The following is a 23,793-nucleotide window of genomic DNA, read 5'->3' on the forward strand; positions in this document are numbered from 1 at the left end:
ACCATGTTGGCTAGGATTGACCGTGGGCCAAGTAATATAGTTACAAAGATTCTGGGAAAGCTTTATTGCCCATTGGTTTAGTTCATCTCCCACATTGCGTGATTTTGTAAATTCCCAGTTAGAGTTTTATTCATTCAGCTTAAGCATTAGTCTTTGACCCTTCTAAAGGGCAAAGTCCTTTGAAGGCTAAAACTTCAAGCTCATGTCAGGCCCTCATGACTTCTATGATTAAGTAATATAAATGTGGGGTAGAGAATTGGCTTTTCTAATCAGTTCCCAGGTGACCATGATGCAGCTGGACTGGGACTACACTTGAAGAATTGCTGGGCACAAGACCAGAAAGGCTGCCTTTGGTGCTTTGACCATTCTGCTGCTGCCAGGTATTGATCCTGGACTGAGGATCACTGGACTATGGGCATTGAGCCTGGCTGGCACAGCTTTATTCAGCTGCTGAAGGCCTCTAACGGCTATCCTTTAGTTAAAGAGTTTTGAGCTCCTTGGCTAGAAGATGCCCTCTAACGAAGTGTGGGCGAGTAACTCAGATACCTGCAGCTCACATTATTCGTTTTTGCCTTTGGCAGGTCTCTGGATGAAGTGCCACAGCTGGATATATTCTTTAATAAGAGAGTTTTACTCTCTTATTCTTGGAATTTCACTGCACAGAGCTCTCTGCTTTATTATTTCTACTTAATGACAAATTGGTGCAGTCTGAAATGGAATCTCTAGGTTATAAGTAATAGATGTGAAAGCACTTTGAAGAGTAGAGAGCACTGTGCAAATGTAAGGCATCATCATCTTCATTGTCATCATCATCATTATTATTATGAAAAATAAATCCATATTTGTATTGCTTTTTGAAAATTTGGGAAAAAATTTGGGTTGGGCAGAAGCTAAACAGGGTTTGATGACTGATGAATCTTTGTAGGCTCTATATATAGAAGGCACTGGTGTTAAAGTGAAGACAATAAAATAATTGTTGTTTTTGACTTGACAGCAGCCTCAGAGATAGCTATTTTGTATTTAAAAAGTCAGAAATAGACTTCTGAAAGACTCTAGATTACTCATATTACTATGGTAGTACATTCATGCATACAAATAAAAATAATATTTAATCTATATTTAAGCCAGTCAATTCATGATTAAAGCATAAGAGGCCTCCCAAATGGCCTGTCTCACAAGAGAAAAATGAACCAAGGTAAATGCAGGAAACATTTGCTACACTACATCTCCAGCTACAGATGCCTCAAGGCAGTGAGAATTGCAACAACCAACCATCACCATTAATCACGGGGAACCCGGTGCTACATCACATAGCTGTGAATAAGTGAAATGACCTAGCACTTTCTGGGGGTCTGCGTACCTGCACTTGTTTTTCCATCTCTAGTTAATTGGAATTTTTAACTCTTCTGTATGACCTTATTTTTAGCTCAGAATACAGAATGTCCAGGAGGCGGCAGGTGAGAGAGGAGGAACAAAGTCTGGGTTGATGGTCTAAGTATAAATCCTTCATGCAGAAAAGACAGTTCTCTAAATCTGGTGGCAATTAAGTCTCATCACCATTCTCTATCTTTTCTTTTTAGGGTGATTGGGTGTGGCTGAAAAAGTTCCCCTCTGGAAATTTTGGCGATGTTAAGTTCATCAAATCAAGTGCAAGTGATATGTTTGAAATGGTATGAGAAACCCTCTTTCATATACATTCCAATCCTTTCTCCAAAGTAACTAACACCAGCAGTTAGGAAGAGCCCTTAATAAATTAGTGCAGGGAACCTGCAGGGTTGCTATTGGCTTGATATAACCATATGATGCAATGGTAGAATTATGGGCTCTGAAGTCAAAGACACATGAAGGATCTAATTCTTAGCTCTACCTTTAAGTGCTATATTAACTTGGGTAGGTTACCTCAACTCCCTGAGTCCTGCTTTCATTATCTGTAAAAGGGGTATATTTAATGTCTACTTCCCAGTGTTGGATGAGGATTAAAAGAGATAATGCATGTAAAGCATCTTGCACATTTCCTGACATGTAGCTTCTTCGTAAAATGGTAGCTATTATGATTATTATTAAGTACATATCCCACAATCATTCAAAATCTCCAGTTGCCAGACTTGGAAAAGTGATTCACATAAGAAAAATGGTAATTTCTCCTGTCCCACCAATTACTTTCAAAGAATCCTTGGATGGTTTATTTAAAGAAGCAGCCTATAGATAAGGCAGGGATTTAAAATCTTGGTTCCTCCTTGAACTGCTAGTACATAAAACATTTGCGAAACATTTAAGGGTTCATGCCAGATTTAGTACTAACAAAAATCTTGGGAGACAAGACGTACTGAACTCTTCAACTTTTGATCGTAACCAGCTAGGAAAATGGAAGGGATGAAGTACATGTGTACCCAGTAAATATTTAGATGACCATCTGGCTAAAGCAGGTGCTCCAAGCATTCTCTGCTTCCTGGGGTTGTCCAGAATATCAGTAAGACATGACTGCATGTAGGTATCTACCTTTTTCCTATATATAATCTTCACTATTGCTTGTGGCTGAGGATATATGACTGTAAAGATTTAGGAAAAATTTAGGCCTGAAATTTTTCCATGCTAGGGCTACTAGTGTAAAGCTAGATGCTGTAACAACAGACCCCAAAATATTTAATGTCTCAAACACAGCAGATATTTACTTCTTATTCAAATAACAGTATAAGGTAGGTGTTATTGATTGGCTGGTAATTCTCTTTTTATATGGTGATTCAAGGACACAGGATATGACCAGCTTATAGCTCTGCTATATCCTAGGGTCTTGTCATCATCTGCATTCATCTACAGAAGCAGGAAAATAATATGGAAGGTGTCTATTCACTTTTTAAAAGCCTTAGACTACAAATATCACTTATCACATTCCGTTACTTGGAATTCAGTTGTATGACTACAGTTAGCTCCAAAAGAGTCTGGAAAATGTGGACTAGTTATTTTTCCAATGCAAAACGGAAGTAGATTTGTACGGAACAGCTAGCAGTCTCTGATATAATCACTTTGAACTCTGTCTTCCAACAGAGGTTCGGAGCCCAGTAGTTTTGGCTACTTGGTCCATAAAAGATGCTACAATGAAACCTTAAAAGAAGTCGCTCACTTTGTTATACGTGGGCTGATTGTTCATGTCTGTCTTAGCTTGTTTAAGCTGCGTTGGATTAAGAGAATTGTCATAGATGCCAGGCTTTTATGCTTAGGAGGCAGCTTTGGTGGCCAATAGCTGTCATGTCCACCAGGAGTAATTTAACTTCATCTTAGGTCATCTTGTGATCCAGTTTAACTTCTTGGAGAAGTAGGCTCATATTCTAAGCCAGTGCATTCCATCTCAATAAATGGCCCACCATACTCTCAATGCTCAAAATAGAATAATCCTTGATTTCACCCTTTCCCTTACTCCCCAGGCCTACAGTCATGTGATTTACAGCTTAAAAATATATCTATGATCTGCTTATTTCTGTTCATTTACACTACTACCACTCTAAGCCTCTCTCTCTCTCTCTCTCTCTATCTCTATCATCTATCTATATCTACATCTATATCTATATATCTGTATCTATATCTGTATCTATGTATCTATCTATGTATCTATAATCTATCATCTATCTATCTACCTATCATCTATCTATCTATCTATCTATCTATCTATCTATCTATCTATCTATCATCTATCTATCATCTATCTATCATCTATCTATCTATCATCTATCATCATCTATTTGATATTTTAGGGGTCTGTTTCATCTGATATTAGTACTGCTACTCTACTCTTTTCTCTGACTGCCATTTTAGCGATATCATTTTCCACGCCCTTTCGCTTTTGGTCTACACACACACACACACTTGGCCTTTACCTACACACACACGGTCGTCCATTTTCTTCTTCACATGCCTTATCTCTATTCCCCTTTGAGAATTTGGATCTTTGAATCCTCTTTTCAGTCATTTTTGTCTCAATTTGTCTCTATGTATGCTGAATGCTCATTACTATCTTGCTATAGTAGATCTCTTCTAATTGTTTAAGCTTATAATGCCCTGTTCTTAGTAAAGGTTGCACTCCTCTGCTTCTATCTGCCTGCTAGTCACCTTACTCCTAGTTATGTATTTTTTGGTCATTTTTTTTTTAGGTGAGCTGACCCCTTTCTGTATTTCCTGTAATGCAAGCCTTGTAGTGGAGAATTCTCTAAATTTTTGTATGTCCGGAAAGGTCTTTATTTCTCCTTCATACCTAAAGGAGAACTTATCTTGATACATTATTCTTGGCTGGTAGTTCCTTTTATTTAGTAATTTGAATATTTGATTCCACTCCTCTCTGGATTGTAAGGTTTGTGTTGAGAAGTCCGATGATAATCTAATGGGTTTTCCTTTATAGGTTACTGTTTTCTTCTCCCTGGTTGCCCTGATAATTTTTACTTTTTCACTTATTTTTGATAATTTTAATACAACGTGTCTTGGAGAAGGCCTTCTTGGGTTGAGATTATTGGGTGTTCTGTTGATTTCTTGAATTCCAAGCTCCAGCTCATTCCTTAGATTTGGGAAATTCTCACCAACTATTTGTCTGAAAATGCTTTCTAGTCCCTGTTCCTTTTCCTTGCCTTCAATAGTGCTCATTATTCTTGTTTCCTCTCCTGATGGTATCAGCTAGTTCTTGTATTTCTCTTTCATTATTGTTCATTCTTCGGTTTTTCTCTTCTTTCTGAATTATCTCTAGGTTTCTGTTTTCGATATCACTGATCCTTTCCTCCATTTGATCAACTCTATTTCCCAAACTTGCTATTTCATTTTTCAACTCTTGCAGTGTGTTCTTCATCTCCAGAAGTTCTATTTGGTTCCATTTGAGGGTTTCAATCTTCTTGCTAAAGAACTCATTCTGCTCACCTAGTTGTTTTTTCAATTCTTGAAATCGTTGATATGAATCGTTTTGGATCTCACTGAGGTTTTTCCAGAATTACCATCCTGAATTCTCTGTCATTTAAGTCTTATAGTTCTATGTCTTATAGCTTATTTTCTGGAGATTTTTCTCTGACTTTCTGAGCTGCCTTGTCACTTTGGTTGTTCATGGTATTTAATGAACTATTTCTCCACCTGGACATTAATGGAAATGTATTCTGCTTTTTTTTCCAGAAAGATTTATTATATAAAGGTCTCTTTTTAGCCTGCTGCAAAGAAGGCGCTTTTCTTTTGGTTTCCAGTAGGAGGCATCTAAGCCTCTCGGATGCCTGCTTTATATAAAGTCTTAATAATGCCTTTTTTTCCTTATAGATATTCAATCACGCTCACTACCCTCAGTTTCAGTCCCTGTCAGTGTCAGCGACACTTTTGGTGGTGTTTGCTCAGATTCCCCTGGGGCTCCGCAGTGTTGGGTCTTGGAAGATATGGAGGGAGGGGCCCTCTGGGATGGGGGATGGGGGCTGTGGCTCAGCCTCGCATTTTTCAATGGCGGCTGGTAATAATCATCTTTTGTTTCTCTGCTGTCCCCACTTCTCTGCTCTCTGCTCTCTGCTCTGATACCTGGGCACTGCCTCTGGCCGTGTGGAGCTCACAGCTCTGTCAGGAAGGGCTTTTCAGGGAACCCGCTGCACCTTCTTCCCTTCCCCTCCTCCTGCAGGGAGCTCTGGCTGCAAGGGGCAGGTTCCTTGTGTCTCTGTCTACTGCCCGACTCCCAGGGTTCTGACCTATGGTAGCTCTTATGCGCAGATCCCACGCTCAGACATGCTGGTATGCAGTTTGGATGTTTTTTGTTGAGTTTTAGATGTTCAGCTTATTGTTGTTTCAAGGGAATAGATCTGTGGATGTCTCCCCCTCTGCAGTGTTTCTGACTATATATATATATATATATATATATATATATATATATATATATATATATATATATCGTTGCTTATCTATGTAAGGACGTTTATAGGGTAAATTTCTATAATTCATAATTTCTATTTATTTTCAATTACAGTTGATATACAATATTATTTTATATTAGTTTCAGGTATATAGCATAGTGGTTAGACATATAATTTATGAAGTGATCCCCTTGATTAGTCTAATATAGTCAATAATATTATAATTAATCTCTTGATTGCATTCACCAGATACTTTTCTGTATTCATTTTACCTAACCTCTCTAGTATTTACCACATTTTCTTAAAATTCTTTCTGACATTTATTTATTTAGTTAGTTAGTTTTTAAATTTATTTAGATGGCTTTTTTATTTTAAATTAAGTTTATTGGGGTAACATTGGTTAATACAACTATATAATTTTCAGGTGTACATTATAATTTGACATCTTTGTATTCTATTGTGTGTTTACCACCGAAAGTCCAGTTTACTTCAGCTACCATATATTTGATCCCCTTTACCCATTTCACCCTCCCCCTAACCCCCTATATTTGACCCCCTTTACCCTGTCTACCTCCCCTCTCTTCTCCCATCCCCTACTCTCTGGTAACCACTAGTCTATAGTCCATGTCCATGAGTCTCTGTTTGTTTGTCTTGTTCCTTTGTTGCTTTTAGGTTTATATCCCACATATAAGTGATAGCATGTGATTTTCAACTTTTTCTGTCTGGCTTATTTGGCTTAGCATGATTATCTTGAGGTCCATCCATGTTGTCGCAAATGGCGATATTTCATCTCTTCTTACGGCTGAGTAATATTCCATTGTCTATATGTACCACAGCTTCTTTAGCCAATCATCTATCATAGAACACTTTGGTTGCTTCCATGTTCTGGCCACTGTGAATAATGTTGCTATGAACATTGATGTGCAAATATCTTTATGGATATGAGTTTTCAAGTCTTTGGGGTTAAATACCCAGTAGAGGGATTGCTGGATCATATGGTAGATCAATTCTTAGTTTTTTGAGGAAGCTCCATACTGTTTTCCATAGTGGCTGTACCAATATGCAGTTCCACCAGCAGTGTATGAGTGTTCCTATTTCTCCACATCCTCTCCAGCATTTGTTATTACTTGACCTGTTGATTATAGCTATTCTAACAGGTGTGAAATGATATCTCATTGTGGCTTTGATTTGCATTTCTCTAATAGCTAGCGATGTTGAGCATCTTTTCATAGATTTGTTGGCCATTTATATGTCTTTCTGACATTTATTTGACTTTCCTGAAATTCTTCTTGTGGTGTTCATGCGCTCTAAATAGAGTTTTCTCCACTTCTATGACCTCATTTCTAAGTATGTACGCAGAATGTTCTTTTTCCCATCTTTTAAATGATGGTATTTACATCTTCACTTTTTATTCTGTACTTCTTGTGTTATCTCTTTCACGCTCATCAATCTCACCTTCTCATTACATGCTAATAATTCTTAAGTCTGTTTATAAAAATCAGACTTCTTTTCTGAGCTCCAAACCCTGAATATCCAACTGTTTGTGGAGTAGTTCCACCTTTATGTCCCATGGACTGCTCTTTTTAAATATGTCCCCAACTAAATTTAAAAAAGAAATTTCGGTCCCCAACTAAATTAATCAGCTTTTTCTACCACCAAAAATTTGCTTCCCCATTTGTCTTAGGTCAGATTCTCTAAAAGTTGAGCCTGAGATTGAGATTCTTGTTTAAATTACTCATTGAGAAATGTTCCAAGAGCAAGGGAGAGTGGGAAGCAAGATATGCCAGACATAAAATTCAGCAAGAATGTGATTTCAGGTGGAGACTTGCTTCAGTTTAATCTCATGGAAGAAATGCTGGAGTGCAAGTTGTGCCATGAGTACTACCTTCAGGCTAGGGAGTTGGAGTTTTGTACTGTACTCAGTGAATCATTGGCTGAGGTCTGTAGGTGAAACCTAACATTTGGCTTGAGCTCTAGGACAATTTTCCTGAAAATGGAACAGCTATGTGTTGTCAGCCAACATTTCTGGCAGCTGGGGGATGCATGGTAAAGGATGGGGTGCCATCCACTACTATAACAACATCCCTAAATTCTCTATATTGATGTATAGCACCATCATCTATCCAGGAATCCAAGCAGATATCTAGAAGTGATCATGGAGTACTTTACCCTCTTATCCCCTATTAAATAGTAATAATAGATAACAATTATTGAGTGCCTATAAACTAAATTTCAAATTCTATAGCAAGGTTCTCATAGCCTCAAAGGATGTGGCTCCTGTCTATCTCTCCAGACCAGTGTCTCATAGTTTTCTCCTTATACTCTGTTCTGGTCACCCTAAAAGTGTTGCTGCTTCCTCAACATGCTCTGACTCTCAGCCCCTCTTACCATGTCACCTATACCTAGTCAACTCTTACTTGTCCTTTATGGCAGTTGAGACATTACCTCCTCAGAGAAGACTTCTCTGAACCCCCAGGCTGAATTAGATACTTAACATCTGAGCTCCCTGGCATCTCATGCTCCACTCTGTAAGAACAAATTTCACAGTGAAATACAGCTGTCAGTTCTCTTGTCTAGCACCCATTTTTGAATGTGAACTCTTTTAGGACAGTGATTTCATTTTGTTTATCTCAGCATCTCTAGCATGCAGTCCAATGTCTTAGACATTGTGGTCACACACTAAATGTGTCTCGCATTAAGTGAAAAAATTTAATAGTTATAGAGGGAAAATGTAGTCAGAATTCTAGATGTTCCTTCTGAAACAGATTTTGTAGGCTTTGGCCTGATGTATGTATATAGGCTATTAATTTTAATAGATGCTGGGTAGATGAATATTTACAGAAAGACAATTTATTCCACTTTTTACTGTATTAACCCTCTTTAGTCCTCCTGGATCACTGAGCTCCACTCCACGGAGTCCCCAAAGAATCATGAAGGCCACAGCTCCAGCACTCACTTACAATATGCCATAAGAGATCCCTCTCTGAAATTTTCTGTTGATCATTGCATTCATTTTTATCACTGCCTGTGATGTGGTTTATAATAAGAAATATATATTTGATCTTTGTCCCCATTTCTGACACAGAGCTCCTAAAACTCTCTGAATTTCTTAAACTATGAGAGTGATAAAGATGTCTTTTGTTATGTTAATGAGGTGACTTAAGGAAATAACCTAACAATGAGAGCTGGTTGCCAGAAGAACCAACCATGTGATTGGAGGGTTGGAAATTTATGTCTCACTACCCTGACCATCAGGGAGGGGAGAGGGACAGGAGGTTGAATCGGTCACCAATGGCCAATGATTTAATCAATCATGCCTCTCTAATAAAGCTTCTAAAAAAATAAAAATAAAAAAGACAAGGATTAGAGAGCTTCTAAGTGAGTGAACACATGGAGATTTGGAGAGAGTGGCTTGGAGAGGGCATGGAAGCTCTATGCCCTTTCCCCATACCCTGCACTATGTGTCTCTTCCATCTGGCTGTTCTTGAGTTACATCTTTTTATAAAAAAAACTGGTAATCTAGTAATTAAAATGTTTTTATGTGTTCTGTTAGGTGCCCTAGAAATTTAATCAAACCTAAAGAGAAGTATTTGAACCTCCAACCTATAGTTCAGCTGAAAGCCCAGGTGACCTGGACTTGTGAACTGTGTCTCAAGTTGAGAGGAAGAGGAAAGTCTTGTAGGACTGAGTTCTTAACCTGTGGGATCTGACTTTACATAAATAGAGTTGGAATAAAGTTGAATTGTAGGACACCAAGCTGGTGTCAGAGAATTATTTGGTTGTACGGGAACAGCCTCCAATATACACACGCACAAAGTAGAATTGGTGACCAGAACCCTTACTGTCATAACAAAATAGCACAGAGTGGCTTACAACGGCACCCACTTATTGTCTCACAGTTCCGTAGATCAGAAATCTAAGAGGGCTCAGCTGGGTCTTTCACTTAGCATCACACAAGGCTGAAGTCAAGGTGTAAGTTGTGCTGGGCTCTTATTTGGAGTCTCTGGGGAAAAACCACTACTAGGCTCATTCAGGTTGTCAGCAGAACTTAATTCTGTGCTTTTGTAGGACTGTGTTTCCAATTTCTTTGCTGGCTGTCAGCTGAGAGCTGTTCCAAGCTTCTAGAGGCTACCTACATTCCTCAGTTTGTAGCCTCCTTCCTCCATCTTCAAAGTCAGTAATGGAGCATTCAGTGTTCACACTTTGAATCTCTTGGAATTCCTCTCCTCTCTCCTCTTATTATTTAAAGGACTCATGTGATTATGTTAGGCACACCCCAATAATCTCCCTTTTGTCATACAACATAACACAATCACAGGAGTAGCACTAGGGTTTGGAGATCATGGGAGCCAAAATTCTGCACACCACAGCCACCAGTCATAAGAAGGGTGGAGAGAAGGGTAAGTGCCCTAAACTCTGGTTTCCAACTGAGACAAAACAGCTGTGACTCTCCTCTTTCTCTCTGTTTCCAGATGAAGGACCTGCGTCATGAGAATATTAACCCTTTATTGGGCTTCTTCTATGATTCAGGGATGTTTGCCATTGTGACAGAATTCTGTTCCCGAAGGAGCCTAGAAGACATACTGACAAATGAGGATGTGAAACTTGACTGGATGTTTAAATCATCACTCCTGCTGGATCTCATCAAGGTTAATAGAAAGACTGAAGAAATATTGGATTTTCCTGGTAGATTAGAACTTAAATGTTTTGGGATGTTTTATTTTCCTTAGATCATTGTGATGATCTTATTCCTCCACCTTCCTTCCTAGGGTCTGCCCCCACTCCTTCTCATAGTCCCCTTGTCCATATCTGCTATAAGGTACTGATGTAGAAAGGATTTACTTGTCTTGCCCCACCTCCGATTTGAGGGTCAGATTTATTTTCACTTCCTGCTGGCATTTAGCACCCTATACCTTCAGCAATCCTTTCTTCCATCCAATTTCTCTGCTTTCTGGATGTGGGAAAATGCTCATTTCAAGATTCTTTGGTGCTCGTAGGCCCACATCTCAGCTTTCACCTTCTAAAAAGTGCTTCAGCCTAGAATTAGGTGATGGGTCTTTGCATACTATAGGTGTAGATATGGAATTCAGCATGATCAGACAGCCAAAAGACCGTTGGGTCTATCAGGTAGCACCTCCATTCTTTGATGCAATGACTGTTGACAGCCAAAGGTATTCATAAATATGGATGGGATTCACTGGAATCCATGAACTCCCTGAAATGATAGGCAAATTGTATCTACATGCATTTTTATGGGGCTGACCTGGATACTCAATGACTTGTTGAGTTTCCTACATATTGATCATAGCCTTGACCTTTGTATTATACCTAACTTTTTTTCAAGGTAGCTTTATAGACGTCTCATTCTAATTATCAATAAAATAAGTGTGTTTAGCCTCCTTTAATATAGGCTCAGAGAAGCTAAATGAGGTATATTTTGTTATATAGTGTCTGCAACTTACTATTTTTCACTTACTTTATGGCTCAGAAATGTTTTCCTGACAGTACATATAGATCTACTTTATTATTTTTAACTGCTGCAGAATATTCCTTAGCTTGGATATACCAAAATTTGGACAGTCTTTTCTTGATTAGTATTTATTGTACTTCCAATTACACAATATTATAAAGGAAAGCTGCAGTGAGAATTCTTGTATATGTTTTCTTGTACAGATGTGCAAGCATTTTTGGGAGAAGTAGAATCCTTAGGTCACAGGCTATGCATGCTTTCCATTTTGATAGCTATTGCCAATTTTCCCACCCAAAAGGCTGTACCAATTTCCATTCCTGCGAACAGTGAATGAGAGTTGAACTAGACCTTTGTGGGAAAAATCAGAATCTTCAAATTCTTGGCAATTATATACATATGAATCCATCCTGTGTTTGAAATGGCAATAAATCTTTCAATAACCCATAATTCTCTATACACACAAGGTATGATTTTTCATCAAAGTATAAAATTATAGAACTAAGAGAATTAAATTTTAGAACTAAAAATCATTTCAGAATGATTTTTGTCAAAGTTTTGCTGTGCCTATGTATAAGGATAAAAAGCTAAATATCATAATAGCTCATACCATTAACAATCTCAGAAAGTGGCTCTAAAAGCACAAAATAGTTAAATAAGTTGCTAAATAAATCTTGTTTGTATCATCTGCAGGGCATGAGGTACCTACACCACAGAGAGTTTGTTCATGGGAGGCTGAAATCTCGGAACTGTGTGGTAGATGGGCATTTTGTACTAAAAGTGACCGATTATGGCTATAATGACATCTTGAAAATGCTAAGACTCTCCCAAGAGGAACCTTCTGCTGAAGGTAAGCAATGTATTTTACCCTTCTGATGAACACAAGGTAACTCTAAAGTTCAAATGAGAACTTGCATTGAATTAAAGCCTCAGGCTTATTCAACTCCCTACTTTTGTTGAAAATCCAGCCTCATTTCCAAGCCAAAGGAGTTGAATTAAGTCTGCAGGCTATAGTCTCTGTACAGCCTAACCTTAAGAACAAAGCCTATGCAATAATGTTGAGTTCCTGCTGTGACAGGATTAGGCTGTATTGTTTGGAGACCCCAGGATGCCCCGGAGAAACTTACTGAGTATTAGGCACACAGTAGGTGCTCAAAAAATACTTGCCAGATTGAATGGAAGGTTATTTGGTAGCTGGACTCCCACAAAGCACATTCTGGAATGAGATGTCACTAGACCTTACCCTCACTGTCTCTGTCAGAGAGAAAGAAACAAGGAGGGGGGGGTGCAGCAAATAAATGCTCTATGGGTTGTGTGGGATGGCTTCAGACAGAACTATGCCATTCTAGTCAATAAGTAGGCATGCCTGCAATGTTCATTTTGTGTTTTTGTCTTCTGTTTAATGCACTAGTGACAGCACTAAACGATGACAATGTAGAGATCATAATAGATCAAATAGGAGAAATCTGAGATGAGGAGTGGGAGTTGTTGAGTGAGAACTAGGAGGAAATGAACTAATGGCAGAGAGGGAAGAAGAAAAAGAAAGAATAAGAAGGAGAAATAATGAATAGGGTTAAATACATATAGGAAACTTGGACATTAAAAGTCTTAACCAGTATTGCAAGGGCAAAGAAGAGAGGGAGTCTCACACACGCGCACACACGCACACACAGAATTCGAAAAGACTGAAGGAGAGATACAAAATTACAATATATACTCATATGCTTAAAAGGATCTTTGGTATAGTGGTTTGACATTATCTACTAAGTGATCTCCCACCTGTCCCCCCATTAGTCTAGTACCCACCACCTGGTACTATATATAGTTATTACAATATTATTGACTATATTTCCTATGCTATACTTCACATCCCTGTGACTATTTTGTAACTACCAATTTGTACTTAATCCCTTTACCTTTTTCACCCATCCCCCAACACCCCTTCCATCTGCAACCATCAGTTTGTTCTCAATGGTAATGGAAAAAAAATTAAAAATAAACTCTAATATATGGAAATCTGTATGAAATAAAAATAAGAAATTATTTTACAGACTTGTAAACAAATACAAGATATACTTAGTATATCTTACTTAGATATAAAAGCAGCATAACAAAAAAAAGATCTTCGGGATTATAAGTTTTAAAACTGCTGACTTTATTACATAGGGAAAACGAAGAATGAAAGACAGAGAAGCATATGAGCAGATAGAGACAATTCAGTCATCAATGGCATCATCTTCACACTTTACAAAACTTGCGGAATATTAAACTTTAGGGCTTTATCTAGTCCAGTTCTCATTCAGTTCCAGGAATTCAATTCTGGTCTTTTGAAGACTAGCCCCTACACCCAGCTAAATTAAAACTTATATAACAATTTTCTCTTTCTCTGCCCATCCATGCTTTGGAAGATTTGAAACTCTTAGTCATCACAATTTAAAAATATGTGATATTCTCTCTCTCTCTCTCTCTCTCTCTCTCTAACTGTTCTTGTTGCTGACCTAGTCCTATGGTTATTATTTGGCTGATTCCAATTTGAATGCTTGGAATAGTTTCCTCATGTTAGTGCTAGGATGTTGGGACTCCAGCTGCAGAATGTCAAATACTTAGCTTTCTGTCAAAATTAGTCATCTACAAAAGATAATACACAATGCCCAGCTTCCCAGAGTTCCATTTAATTCACAGGTTGGGAACTTTCAAACTTAAAAAAAAAAAAAACTCTAGTCTTAGAGTGAGGGATGGATAGCTGCAGTGTGTGTGTTTGCACGTGTGTCAGCGTGTTTGTGGACTATGTCTGTCTTTTTCTCTGCCTCTCTCTCTTAGTGTTTTATTTCACTCTCTAAATTGTAATGGCAGTCTGGATGCTCAATCCATTCTTCACACATTACAGCCAGAGGCAGTTTTCTAAACTACAGATCTGATCATGTTATAGCTGTGCCAAAATTCACCGAAGGGCTTCCCATTGCTCTTAGGATAAAGTTCAAATTCTTTTACATGGCTTACAAGCCCTACTTGATCTGGGCCTTGCAGATTTCTCATGCTTAATCACTCTCCCTCCATCTCTATACTCCAGCAGTGCTGAACTCTTTCCAGCTGTTTATTTACATCAGGTATTCTCTTATTTCCAGAATTTCACACATGCTGCGCACATTGCTTGGGACACTCTTCCCTTCCCACGCTTGTTACACACTCATCATAGTCTGGCTAATTTTAATTCTTTAGGGCTCCACATAAATACCACTGATTCAAGAGGCTTCCCATGACCCCTTATGATGGGCTAAGTTCTCTTTATGATCTTTTAGCACTTTTAATTTTGTTGTAATACCATACTCCGTTGGTATTACATGTTTAATTAGCTATCCTCTCTCCATATTTAAACTATAAGATCTGTGAAGGCAAGAAACAGGTTTCCTTCCCTTGATGCCTTTTACTTCCTGGAAGGATAAATATTTGTTGCTTCAATAAATGGATGAAATAAAATAAAGTAAAGAAACTTCTTGCTCCCTACCTTAGATGACAGGGATAAATAGAATCTTATAATCGAAAAGCTCTTGGAGATCATCTGGCTCAACTTTCATTTTACGGACGGGGAAACAGAGGTTCAGAAAGGTAAGGTTATTCATAACCAAGCTGAGATTTTGAACCCAGGTCTGTTAACTTCCAGCTCTGTGTTCTTTTGTACTGTGCCACACTGGCTCTCTAAAGGTGATTTTATCACCATAGCAAGGCTCAGAGTTAGCCCTTCCTCCAGCAGATACAAAACAAGCTTAGGTAATATTTTTAGTTTTCCTGACAGTTCAAGTCTAATGGTAGGTAGTGGCTCTTACTTGGCTCTGGAGTGGGGATGGGAAAATGGGGTGGGCTCTAAGTGTATTCATTACAGTCTACTCTCAATTATATAAGTACAGTGCAGATAAAGCCTCATTTTAGCCATTAACAACATACATGTAAGTGCTCTCTGAAAATACTATTTGGTAATGATTGCATTTAATAACCTAGCTTTTTATCAGAGAGAGTTTTGTCCCTCTTTTTCCTTCTTGTGCTTAAATGGGGGGATGGAGAGAGAGAGAGAGAGAGAGAGAGAGAGAGAGCCATGAGATGAAACAGCCAGTCAGAGGCAGCCACATACCACTTTACCTGCTCCCAAATATCTCTCCTGTCCTACCCCCAAAACCATATACCTGAAATTCCATGGTCAGAAATGTATTCCTTTGACTTAAATATCATTCAATCTTTTTAGTTTTATTTATATATGTTAGTCCATATAGGCAAGGAGACAGAAGGGCAAATTCACTATAGGGAGTGTATCAGACTTTCACAGGGGTAAGGGTGTGAGGGAACAAAGGCTGGGGACACCCGTAGAACAAAGAGAGAAGATGAGTATATGATTGGGAGTAAGGTCAGAATTCCCTGTTCCATCATTTTGATCAGGATTGACTTAAAATAAGAATTTCTAGGGTTAATTTCTCTTTCCTGGGTTTCACGAACAAATAAAATAATCTCAGATCTTTTGCCCTCCTTCCTGCTTCATAAAACTTGTCCCCTGGACTCCATTCTCAATACTCCAAATTTAACAAGATGAAAAGTATGCCAGCACTTTCCCTCCTGCCACTTCCACCCTCAGCAGACACTCTTCTCCAGCCTATCTATCTGACCATCAACCTGCTGTTTACTACAACTTTCTCCACTTCTCAAAGCACATTGATCCTACTCCCAGCCCTGTCACTTCCTTCTCCATTATAGCCTTCCACCGTATCTGGTTCCTATCCTGTTGCTGACATCCCCACCCAATTCAGGCTGTTTTCACCTTGCCTCTGGCTCTTACTGTAATAACTTCCTAGCTGGTCTCCCTGACTCCAGCCTCTCTCTTTCTTCAATCCAGCTTGTGAAGTTTGCCAGATTAATCTTCCAAACATGATTTTCATCAAATCCCTCTCCAACTCCTGCACCCCTACTGCCTTTTGTATTCACTTCAAATGCCTTCATTTGCCTCTCAGGACCTCTCACCTTCTGCCCTCATTCTTGCAGCCACCCTCCTTCCCCCACCTCATCAACCCCTTTTCTCATTTCTTTTTATTTCTTAACAGGGCCCTTCTTTTCAGCCAAGCTAATCTGCTTACCACCACCCCCATCTGCAATTTGCTCCTTTCTACCTCTTGTGCTTTTGCACATACTTTTCTTTCTAGGCGGAAAGCTTTTACCCTCTCAGTTCTAGGAAACTGCATCCTCCACCATCTTAACAAACTCCTTTAAGATTTAACTTTTCCAGGAAGACTTCCTGGATTAAATTGATCAGCTCAGTTTTTTTTATTTATTTGAACCTTGTAGAATTGTCAATATCTAACCATTTTTGACCAACAGAAATGGCAATTTCATATGGTTTAATATAAAACACTCCCTCCAACTTTCGACTATTCTATTTATATTGTTAATGTGTATTTCTTTATATATTGCTTAAGAGGCCCTCCCAAAGTATTTCCGAATCTCTGCCTATCATAACTCTTTGAAAGCAGAAATATATATTTTTTTCCCTGATGGGGTCTGTAATGGAGCATCACATGCAGTGGGTACTCAATTTTGGTTTTTAATAGATTCATTTTCCTGTACTATATAGTGAGACTCATCACTATGTCTCTTGTATTGCAGTTAGAGATACACATGTCTGTCTTACCCTCTGGTCTGTGAACTCTGCAAGGGCAAAAGCAAGGCCTAATTTATCTGTGGCACCACACTTGCACCTACCACAGTGCCTGATACACAGTAGACTTTCAATAAATATTTTAAGAACTGAGTTAAAGGAATGGCTGCATCATTTTGCTCTGTAAGGAACAGAGGAGGCCTGGGGATCCTCTTATCCTTTTAGAGAAGACCTGAAGAAAGCAACTTATGATTTCCTGAGCTCCAGCAAAATCAAATTACCTGACACATATAGATCTCAGCAAACAGCAAATCCATGGCAACCAGTCTGTCAGTGCACTCACCTTTCCCTGGAAGCCTGCCAACTGCTATTTGCAGGCTCAAGAGAGCAAGAAAACAAACATCAGATAGTTTTTCTACTTTGAGCTTCTCTGCACCTTCCCCACACCTCTGCAGTATCTGCCTGCATGGTCCTGGGGTGAGGAAAGTAGTACGCTTTCTCTGTGGGTAATTCTTTAGGTTCATAGATTCAGACTCTGGGGAGTCTGTCTAATAAAAATATAAAGCAGTCAGAAACAGCACCCTTGGAGACCTTGAGGGCATTGCAAATGCTGTCAGTTAATCCTCCCTGCATTCATTACACAATGCTTTCTTTTCAGAGTTGCTGTGGACAGCCCCTGAACTGTTGAGAGCCCCTAGGGGCAGCAGGTTAGGTTCTTTTGCAGGTGACGTCTATAGCTTTGCCATCATCATGCAAGAAGTGATGGTCCGGGGAACCCCATTCTGCATGATGGATCTGCCTGCTCAAGGTAAGTGGGAGGTGAGAAAAGGGCACCAGGAGCTCACCATGACCCCGGTTATCAGGCCAACCTAAGCTGTTGTGATTTGCCAGAAGAATGAACGCAGTTACATGTTTGTACTAACTGCCTGATAGTCTGCAAGCAGCCTGTGTCGTGTGCAGATGGAACTCGGAGATAGACAGCTTTAAGCATTTGAAAGAAATTTCTCCACCCAAGAAGCTGGTCTTTTTCCAAACTGTAGCATAAGCCAAGGGCTCCAGGACCTATATCAATCCTTTATTTTAGCAGCCCCCTCTACTCCTCTGAGATACTCTTTGCTAGGAATTTCAGTATCCCTCATGATGCTCCTGCATGGCAAGGTCCTCCCATGCTTTCCCTATGACATGTCACAAGCTTTCATCTTCATCTCTCATTCAAATGTTTGATCAGTAGCCAAATGAATAATAAAAAATAGCGGGCAAATGTTTGAGGGGAAGTAGGATATTTGTATACTCTAAAAGTATGAGCCTGCTAGATACTTACTAATTACAAGTGGAAAAATACTAAGTTTATGAGTGAAAGACCCTGCAGGCACTACCTTGACCAAGTGATCAAGGCACACCAACATCATGTACCCCCTGATATAATGCACTGAGAGGGCACAACACTACCTCTGTGGTATTCTTGCCAAAAGTGCATAACCTCAATCTAACTATGGGAAAACATCACCCCAACTGAGAGGCATTCTACAAAATAATTGGTTGATATTCATCAAAAGTATCAAAGTCATGAAAGACAGAGAGTAAATGAGGAGCTACCAAAGACTGGAGGAGATGGAGACACAACAATTAAATCTGGTATGGGATAGTGAATTGGATTGTGGGACAGAAAAGGAATATTGGGGGGGGCATTGATGAAATTTAAATGAAGACTTGAGATTACTAATAGTATTGTGCAATCTTAATTTCCCTTGTACTATGGTGATGTAAGTTACTAATATTAGAGGAAGCCGAATGAAGGGTATACAGGCAACTGTACCCTTTTCACAACTTTTCTGGAAGTCTAAATTTATTTCCAGATAAAGGATTTTAAAAATGCATACAAAATAAAACAAAAACTCCCAAATACTTAGCTGTCCTTTGCCCCACAGTCCCATATCATTGTTCTACTCAAGGCTTCCCAGCTGTTTCCCATTACTTGTTAAGTGAAGCACAGATTTCTCACATGACATACAAGCTCTTCACAATCTGGCCCCTAACCACCTCTATAGGCTTCTGTTACTCCCCACACTCCAGCTAAACCACATGACTGACAGTGCCCTGAAAATACCATGGTCTCTCCTACCTCTATGCCTTCACACATACTGTTTACAATAACTAGAATGCCTTCACCTTCTCCCCACCTTGCCTCATCCAACTTCTATCACCTCCTCCGGGAAGACTTCTCTGATTTTTTTCAGTGTGAGCCAAATGCCCCCTCTGTGCTCACCTTTGTGTATGTCTGCTAGGACACTTATATTGTTCAGATCATTGTTTATCACCTCGGTTGGACTGTGAGCTCCTTAAGGACATGAGACATGCTGGACCAATGCAGATAGGTAACCCATTCAACTTGATGATATTCTGAAAAAGGGACAAGGACTCCCTCTACTAGAGACTGGTCGTGCCCCAAGGGGTTGATTAACATGAAACCTATTGCACTGAGAGCAGGGTGCTGTAATGTGGTAACCATTACTGGTATAGGCCAACCTGAGTTAAAGGAGCAGAGGGTGTGATGTCACAAAGAGCTGAGAATTCAGAGGCAACAGCTGAAATTCTTTCATGGGGCAAGGGGATACTTATTACGGTATGAAGCAGCACTGGTAGAGTGTTACAGCCAATGGGAAGGGTATACTGTTGGGGCAAGCAAGGTTTGGCTCATGATGAGGATGTTAGAGTTGGGGTTGTAGAGAGGGAATGAGGGAATAGAAATGAACTGAAGAGATAGTCAGAGCTTGGATTTTATCCTGTGGGTTATAAGAAGTCATGAATGGGTTTTAAGCAAGAAAGTGACACGGCCAAATTCATGTTTTAGGAATGGTTTGGAGAAGGCTAGGCTGGAAGCAGAGAGACAAAATTGAGGCCTAGTGTGGGTTACCAGAGAGACATTGAAGGTTCCCATTTTCTCCTACTTCTAGGAAGTTTTCTCTGTTTGTAAAAAGGTCAGTCTGATTGATCTAGATATCTAGTCTCTAATGGCTGTTGTGTCTGAATTGGGAGTTTAAAATTCCAAGTTGAGGTCTGAGACATTTGAAAGGAGGATAATATAGTAGACTAGACTACCTAGGGTCAAATTTGAATTCTATCACTCAATAGCCATGGGACTGAATAAGTTATTTACTCTTTTTTTGCCTCAGTTTTCATTTCTGGGGAATGAAGAGTTCTTATCTCATCTGTCTCATCTGTCTGTAATGAGAATCAAGTGAAACAATGCATGCAAAGTCTTCACTCAGCCCACGGTCTGATGAAGTTTCCCTGAAAGTAGAGTTCAAGGACTAGCAGACAGGAGGCTTCTGATGATGTCCTGAACTATTTACTAGAGTTCTTAACCCTCTTTTCCTAGGACCTGAGCTAGGCTTGGACCTTCCTGTGTGGGAGGAGGTAATTATATCTATTGTGGGAATTGGAAGGCTTAGATGATTTGGATATGGGTGAAGGGAGTAAGATCATTGGAGGTATAGTGTTACAACTGACATGAGATAGGCCACATCTAAACCCTAGAAAAAGCAGGATAAACTTGCCTAAATGATACCAATAGCTCAAGTTGATTAATTTACCATTCCCTCATCAATTGACTGATGCAACCTTTGCTCAGATACAATTTATATTCATGCCACCAAAGGTAAAAGCAAGAACACGGGCTTTCTGTGATTTCTCCTTATCATCCCCTTTCCTGGCAAAAACTCAATTGTCTTTGCTAAATCTTGGTGCTTTTCCTACAATCTGTAGACCTTTCTCTTCTTGCTTTCTGACAGAAATCATTGACAGACTGAAGAAACCTCCTCCTGTGTACAGGCCAGTGGTTCCTCCTGAGCATGCCCCTCCAGAATGTCTCCAGCTGATGAAGCAGTGTTGGGCTGAGGCTGCAGAACAGCGACCAACTTTTGATGAAATATTTAACCAGGTAAGGATTGCATGAATCTTAGCCTGGCACAGCAGCCATCCTGAACCCAGCATACCCAAAACTAACTTCTTGGGTTCTTGTCATATTATGGTAGGAATCTCTTAAAAGAGAAAAAAATATATATTCCTTTTGGAGAAGAAGCACAGAAGTAGCCACTTGGAAGTATTTGATGCTGGAGCATCCCAACACATCCTCCAAGAGCACAAGGGCTGGTTTTAGTGCTCTTCTATATCTGAACTTCTGTTTTAGACCAGCCACAGTCTGACTTAACCAAACTTTCAAAGATAGAATTAAACCACCAGGCATTTGCAATGCAACAGCATTGAGACCGTTATAAGATAGGCATCATGAAAAAGATGGGGATCCTCATACAGTCATTTTTGCTCTGGAGATCCCAGAGAACTCAGATGAGTATATCATTTAATTGATATCAGGTTGTTTTTGGAGGGTCAGGAAAAAATATGGGGTGTTTGAAAGGGTGTTTAAGATGGAATAAAGTACAAATGTGGAATACAAAGGCAGGAGATTCCTTAGGATCCTAGGGAATGTCTTCAGGCAATAGAGTGCATGAAAAGTGATAAACTCTGTCCTTAACATAATGAATTTCAGAAAGATACTGAGAGACACTTCATAATGATAAAGGGAATCATGTACCAAGAAGACATAACATTTATTAATAGCTATGCTTCCAATCAGGGAGCCTGAAATACATAAAGCAATTACTAACAGAACTAAAGAGAGAAACAGACCAACACATTATCATAGTAGGGGACCTAAATACTCCACTGGCAGATATGGATAGATCATCCAAAGAGAAAATAAGGAAATAACATCCTTAAATGACATGTTAGACCAACTGCACATAATTGACATTTACAGAGCCCTTCATCCCAAAACAACTACTTATACATTTTTCTCCAGTGCACATGGAACATTCTCAAGGGTTGACCAAATACTGGGACATAGAGATAACCTCAACAAATATAAGAGGGTTGAAATCATACCAATCATATTCTCTGATCATAATGCTTTGAAACTAGAGATGAACTGCAAAAAGAAATCAAGAAGAACCACAAATACATGGAGATTAAACAACATGCTACTGAAGAATAACTGTGTCACAGAAGAAATAAAAAGAGAGATCAAGAGATACATAGAAATGAATGATAATGATACTAAAACATATCAAAACTATTGAAACATGGCAAAAGCGTTCATAAGAGGAAAATTCATATCATTACAGGTCTATCTCCAAAAACAAGAATGAGCCTAAATAAAATCCCTACTGCTTCATCTTAAAAAACTAGAAAAGGAAGAACAAATGAAGTCTAAAGTCAGCAGAAGGAAAGAAATAATCAAAATTAGAGCAGAAATAAATGAAGTTGAAAAATGAAAAACAATAGGAAGAATAAAAGTAACAAAGAGCTGGTTCTTTGAGAAGGTTAATAAAATTGAGAAGTCCCTGACAAGACTCATTAAAGAAAAAAGAGAAAGGACACAAACAAACAAAATCAGGGATGCAAGAGGGAAAATTATGACTGACATCGCAGAAATACAGAGGATCATACAAGAATTCTATGAAAAAGTATATAACACCAAATTTAATAACCTAGAAGAAATGGACCAGTACTTCAAAAAGTACAATCTTCCTAGATTGAATCAAGAACTGGAACATCTAAATAGACCAATCAGCAGTATGAAAATTGAAACAATCATCAAAAACCTACCAAAAAGTAAAAGTGCAGGACCAGATGGATTCGGCAGTGAATTCTACCAAACATTCAAAGAAGATTTAATACCTATTCTCCTCAAACTCTTCCAAAAAATCAAAGAGGAGGCAATACTTCCCAACTCATTTTATGAGGGCTATATTACTCTGATAGCAAAACTTAGTAAGGATAACACACACACACAAAACTACAAACCGATATCTCTCATGAACACAGATGCAAAAATCCTAAATAAGATACTAGGAAACCGAATGCAGCAAAATATTAAAAAGATTATGCACCACGATCAAGTGGGCTTCATCCCAGGAGCACAGGGATGATTCAACATATGTAAATCGATTACAAATTAAAAAATAAGAATCATATGATCATATCAAAAGATGCAGAAAAAGCCTTCAACAAGATACAGCATCCATTTATGATCGAAACACTTAACAAAATCAGTATAGAAGGAAATAATATAACATAATAAAGGCCATATATGACAAACCCTCAGCCAACATTATATCTAATGGCGAAAAATTAAAAATCTTAACTATAGGAACAGGAACAATGCTAGGCTGTCCACTATCACCACTGTTATTCAATATAACATTGGAGGTCCTAGAAAGTGCAATCAGACAAGAGAAAAATATAAAAGACATGCAAATAGGAAATGAAGAAGTCAAACTGTCACTATTTCTGTATGACATAATTCTCTATATAGAAAACCCTCAAGACTCCACAAGAATACTAATAGAAACAAAAAGCAAATACAGTAAATATTATGGATACAAAATCAATGTTCAAAAATTCAAAAGCATTCCTATACTCTAATAATGAAATGTCAGAAAAAGAAGTGGAAAAAATAATTCCTTTTGCAATTGCAACAGAAATAATAAAATACCTAGGAATAAATTTAACAAAACATGTGAAGGACCTATATAATGAAAACTACAAAACCTTATTAAAAGGAATCAAAGAAAATACAATGAAATGGAAAGATATTTCGTGTTCTTGGATTGGAAGAATCAACATAGTTAAAATTACCATATTACCCAGAGCATTATACAGATTTAATACAATCCCCATCAAAATACAATCCCATAGACAGTTTTTAAAGAAATTTAATACAATCCCCATCAAAATACAATCCCATCGACAGTTTTTAAAGAAATAGAACAAAA

General features: G+C 38.6%; 1 protein-coding gene across 1 annotated transcript in view; it reads left to right on the top strand.

Moving 5' to 3' along the window:
* Positions 1 to 23,793, top strand: part of GUCY2F (guanylate cyclase 2F, retinal) — an 82,897-nt gene that overhangs the window by 35,668 nt on the left and 23,436 nt on the right. The window contains exons 7-11 of the mRNA XM_039879751.1: positions 1,581 to 1,670; positions 10,328 to 10,504; positions 12,016 to 12,172; positions 17,616 to 17,765; positions 20,749 to 20,897. Of these exons, the coding sequence (XP_039735685.1) occupies positions 1,581 to 1,670; positions 10,328 to 10,504; positions 12,016 to 12,172; positions 17,616 to 17,765; positions 20,749 to 20,897 (723 nt within the window). The remainder of the gene's footprint in view (positions 1 to 1,580; positions 1,671 to 10,327; positions 10,505 to 12,015; positions 12,173 to 17,615; positions 17,766 to 20,748; positions 20,898 to 23,793) is intronic.

The sequence above is a fragment of the Pteropus medius genome, unplaced genomic scaffold (assembly GCF_902729225.1).
Source record: "Pteropus medius unplaced genomic scaffold, Ma_sr-lr_union100, whole genome shotgun sequence".
NCBI lineage: Eukaryota > Metazoa > Chordata > Mammalia > Chiroptera > Pteropodidae > Pteropus > Pteropus medius.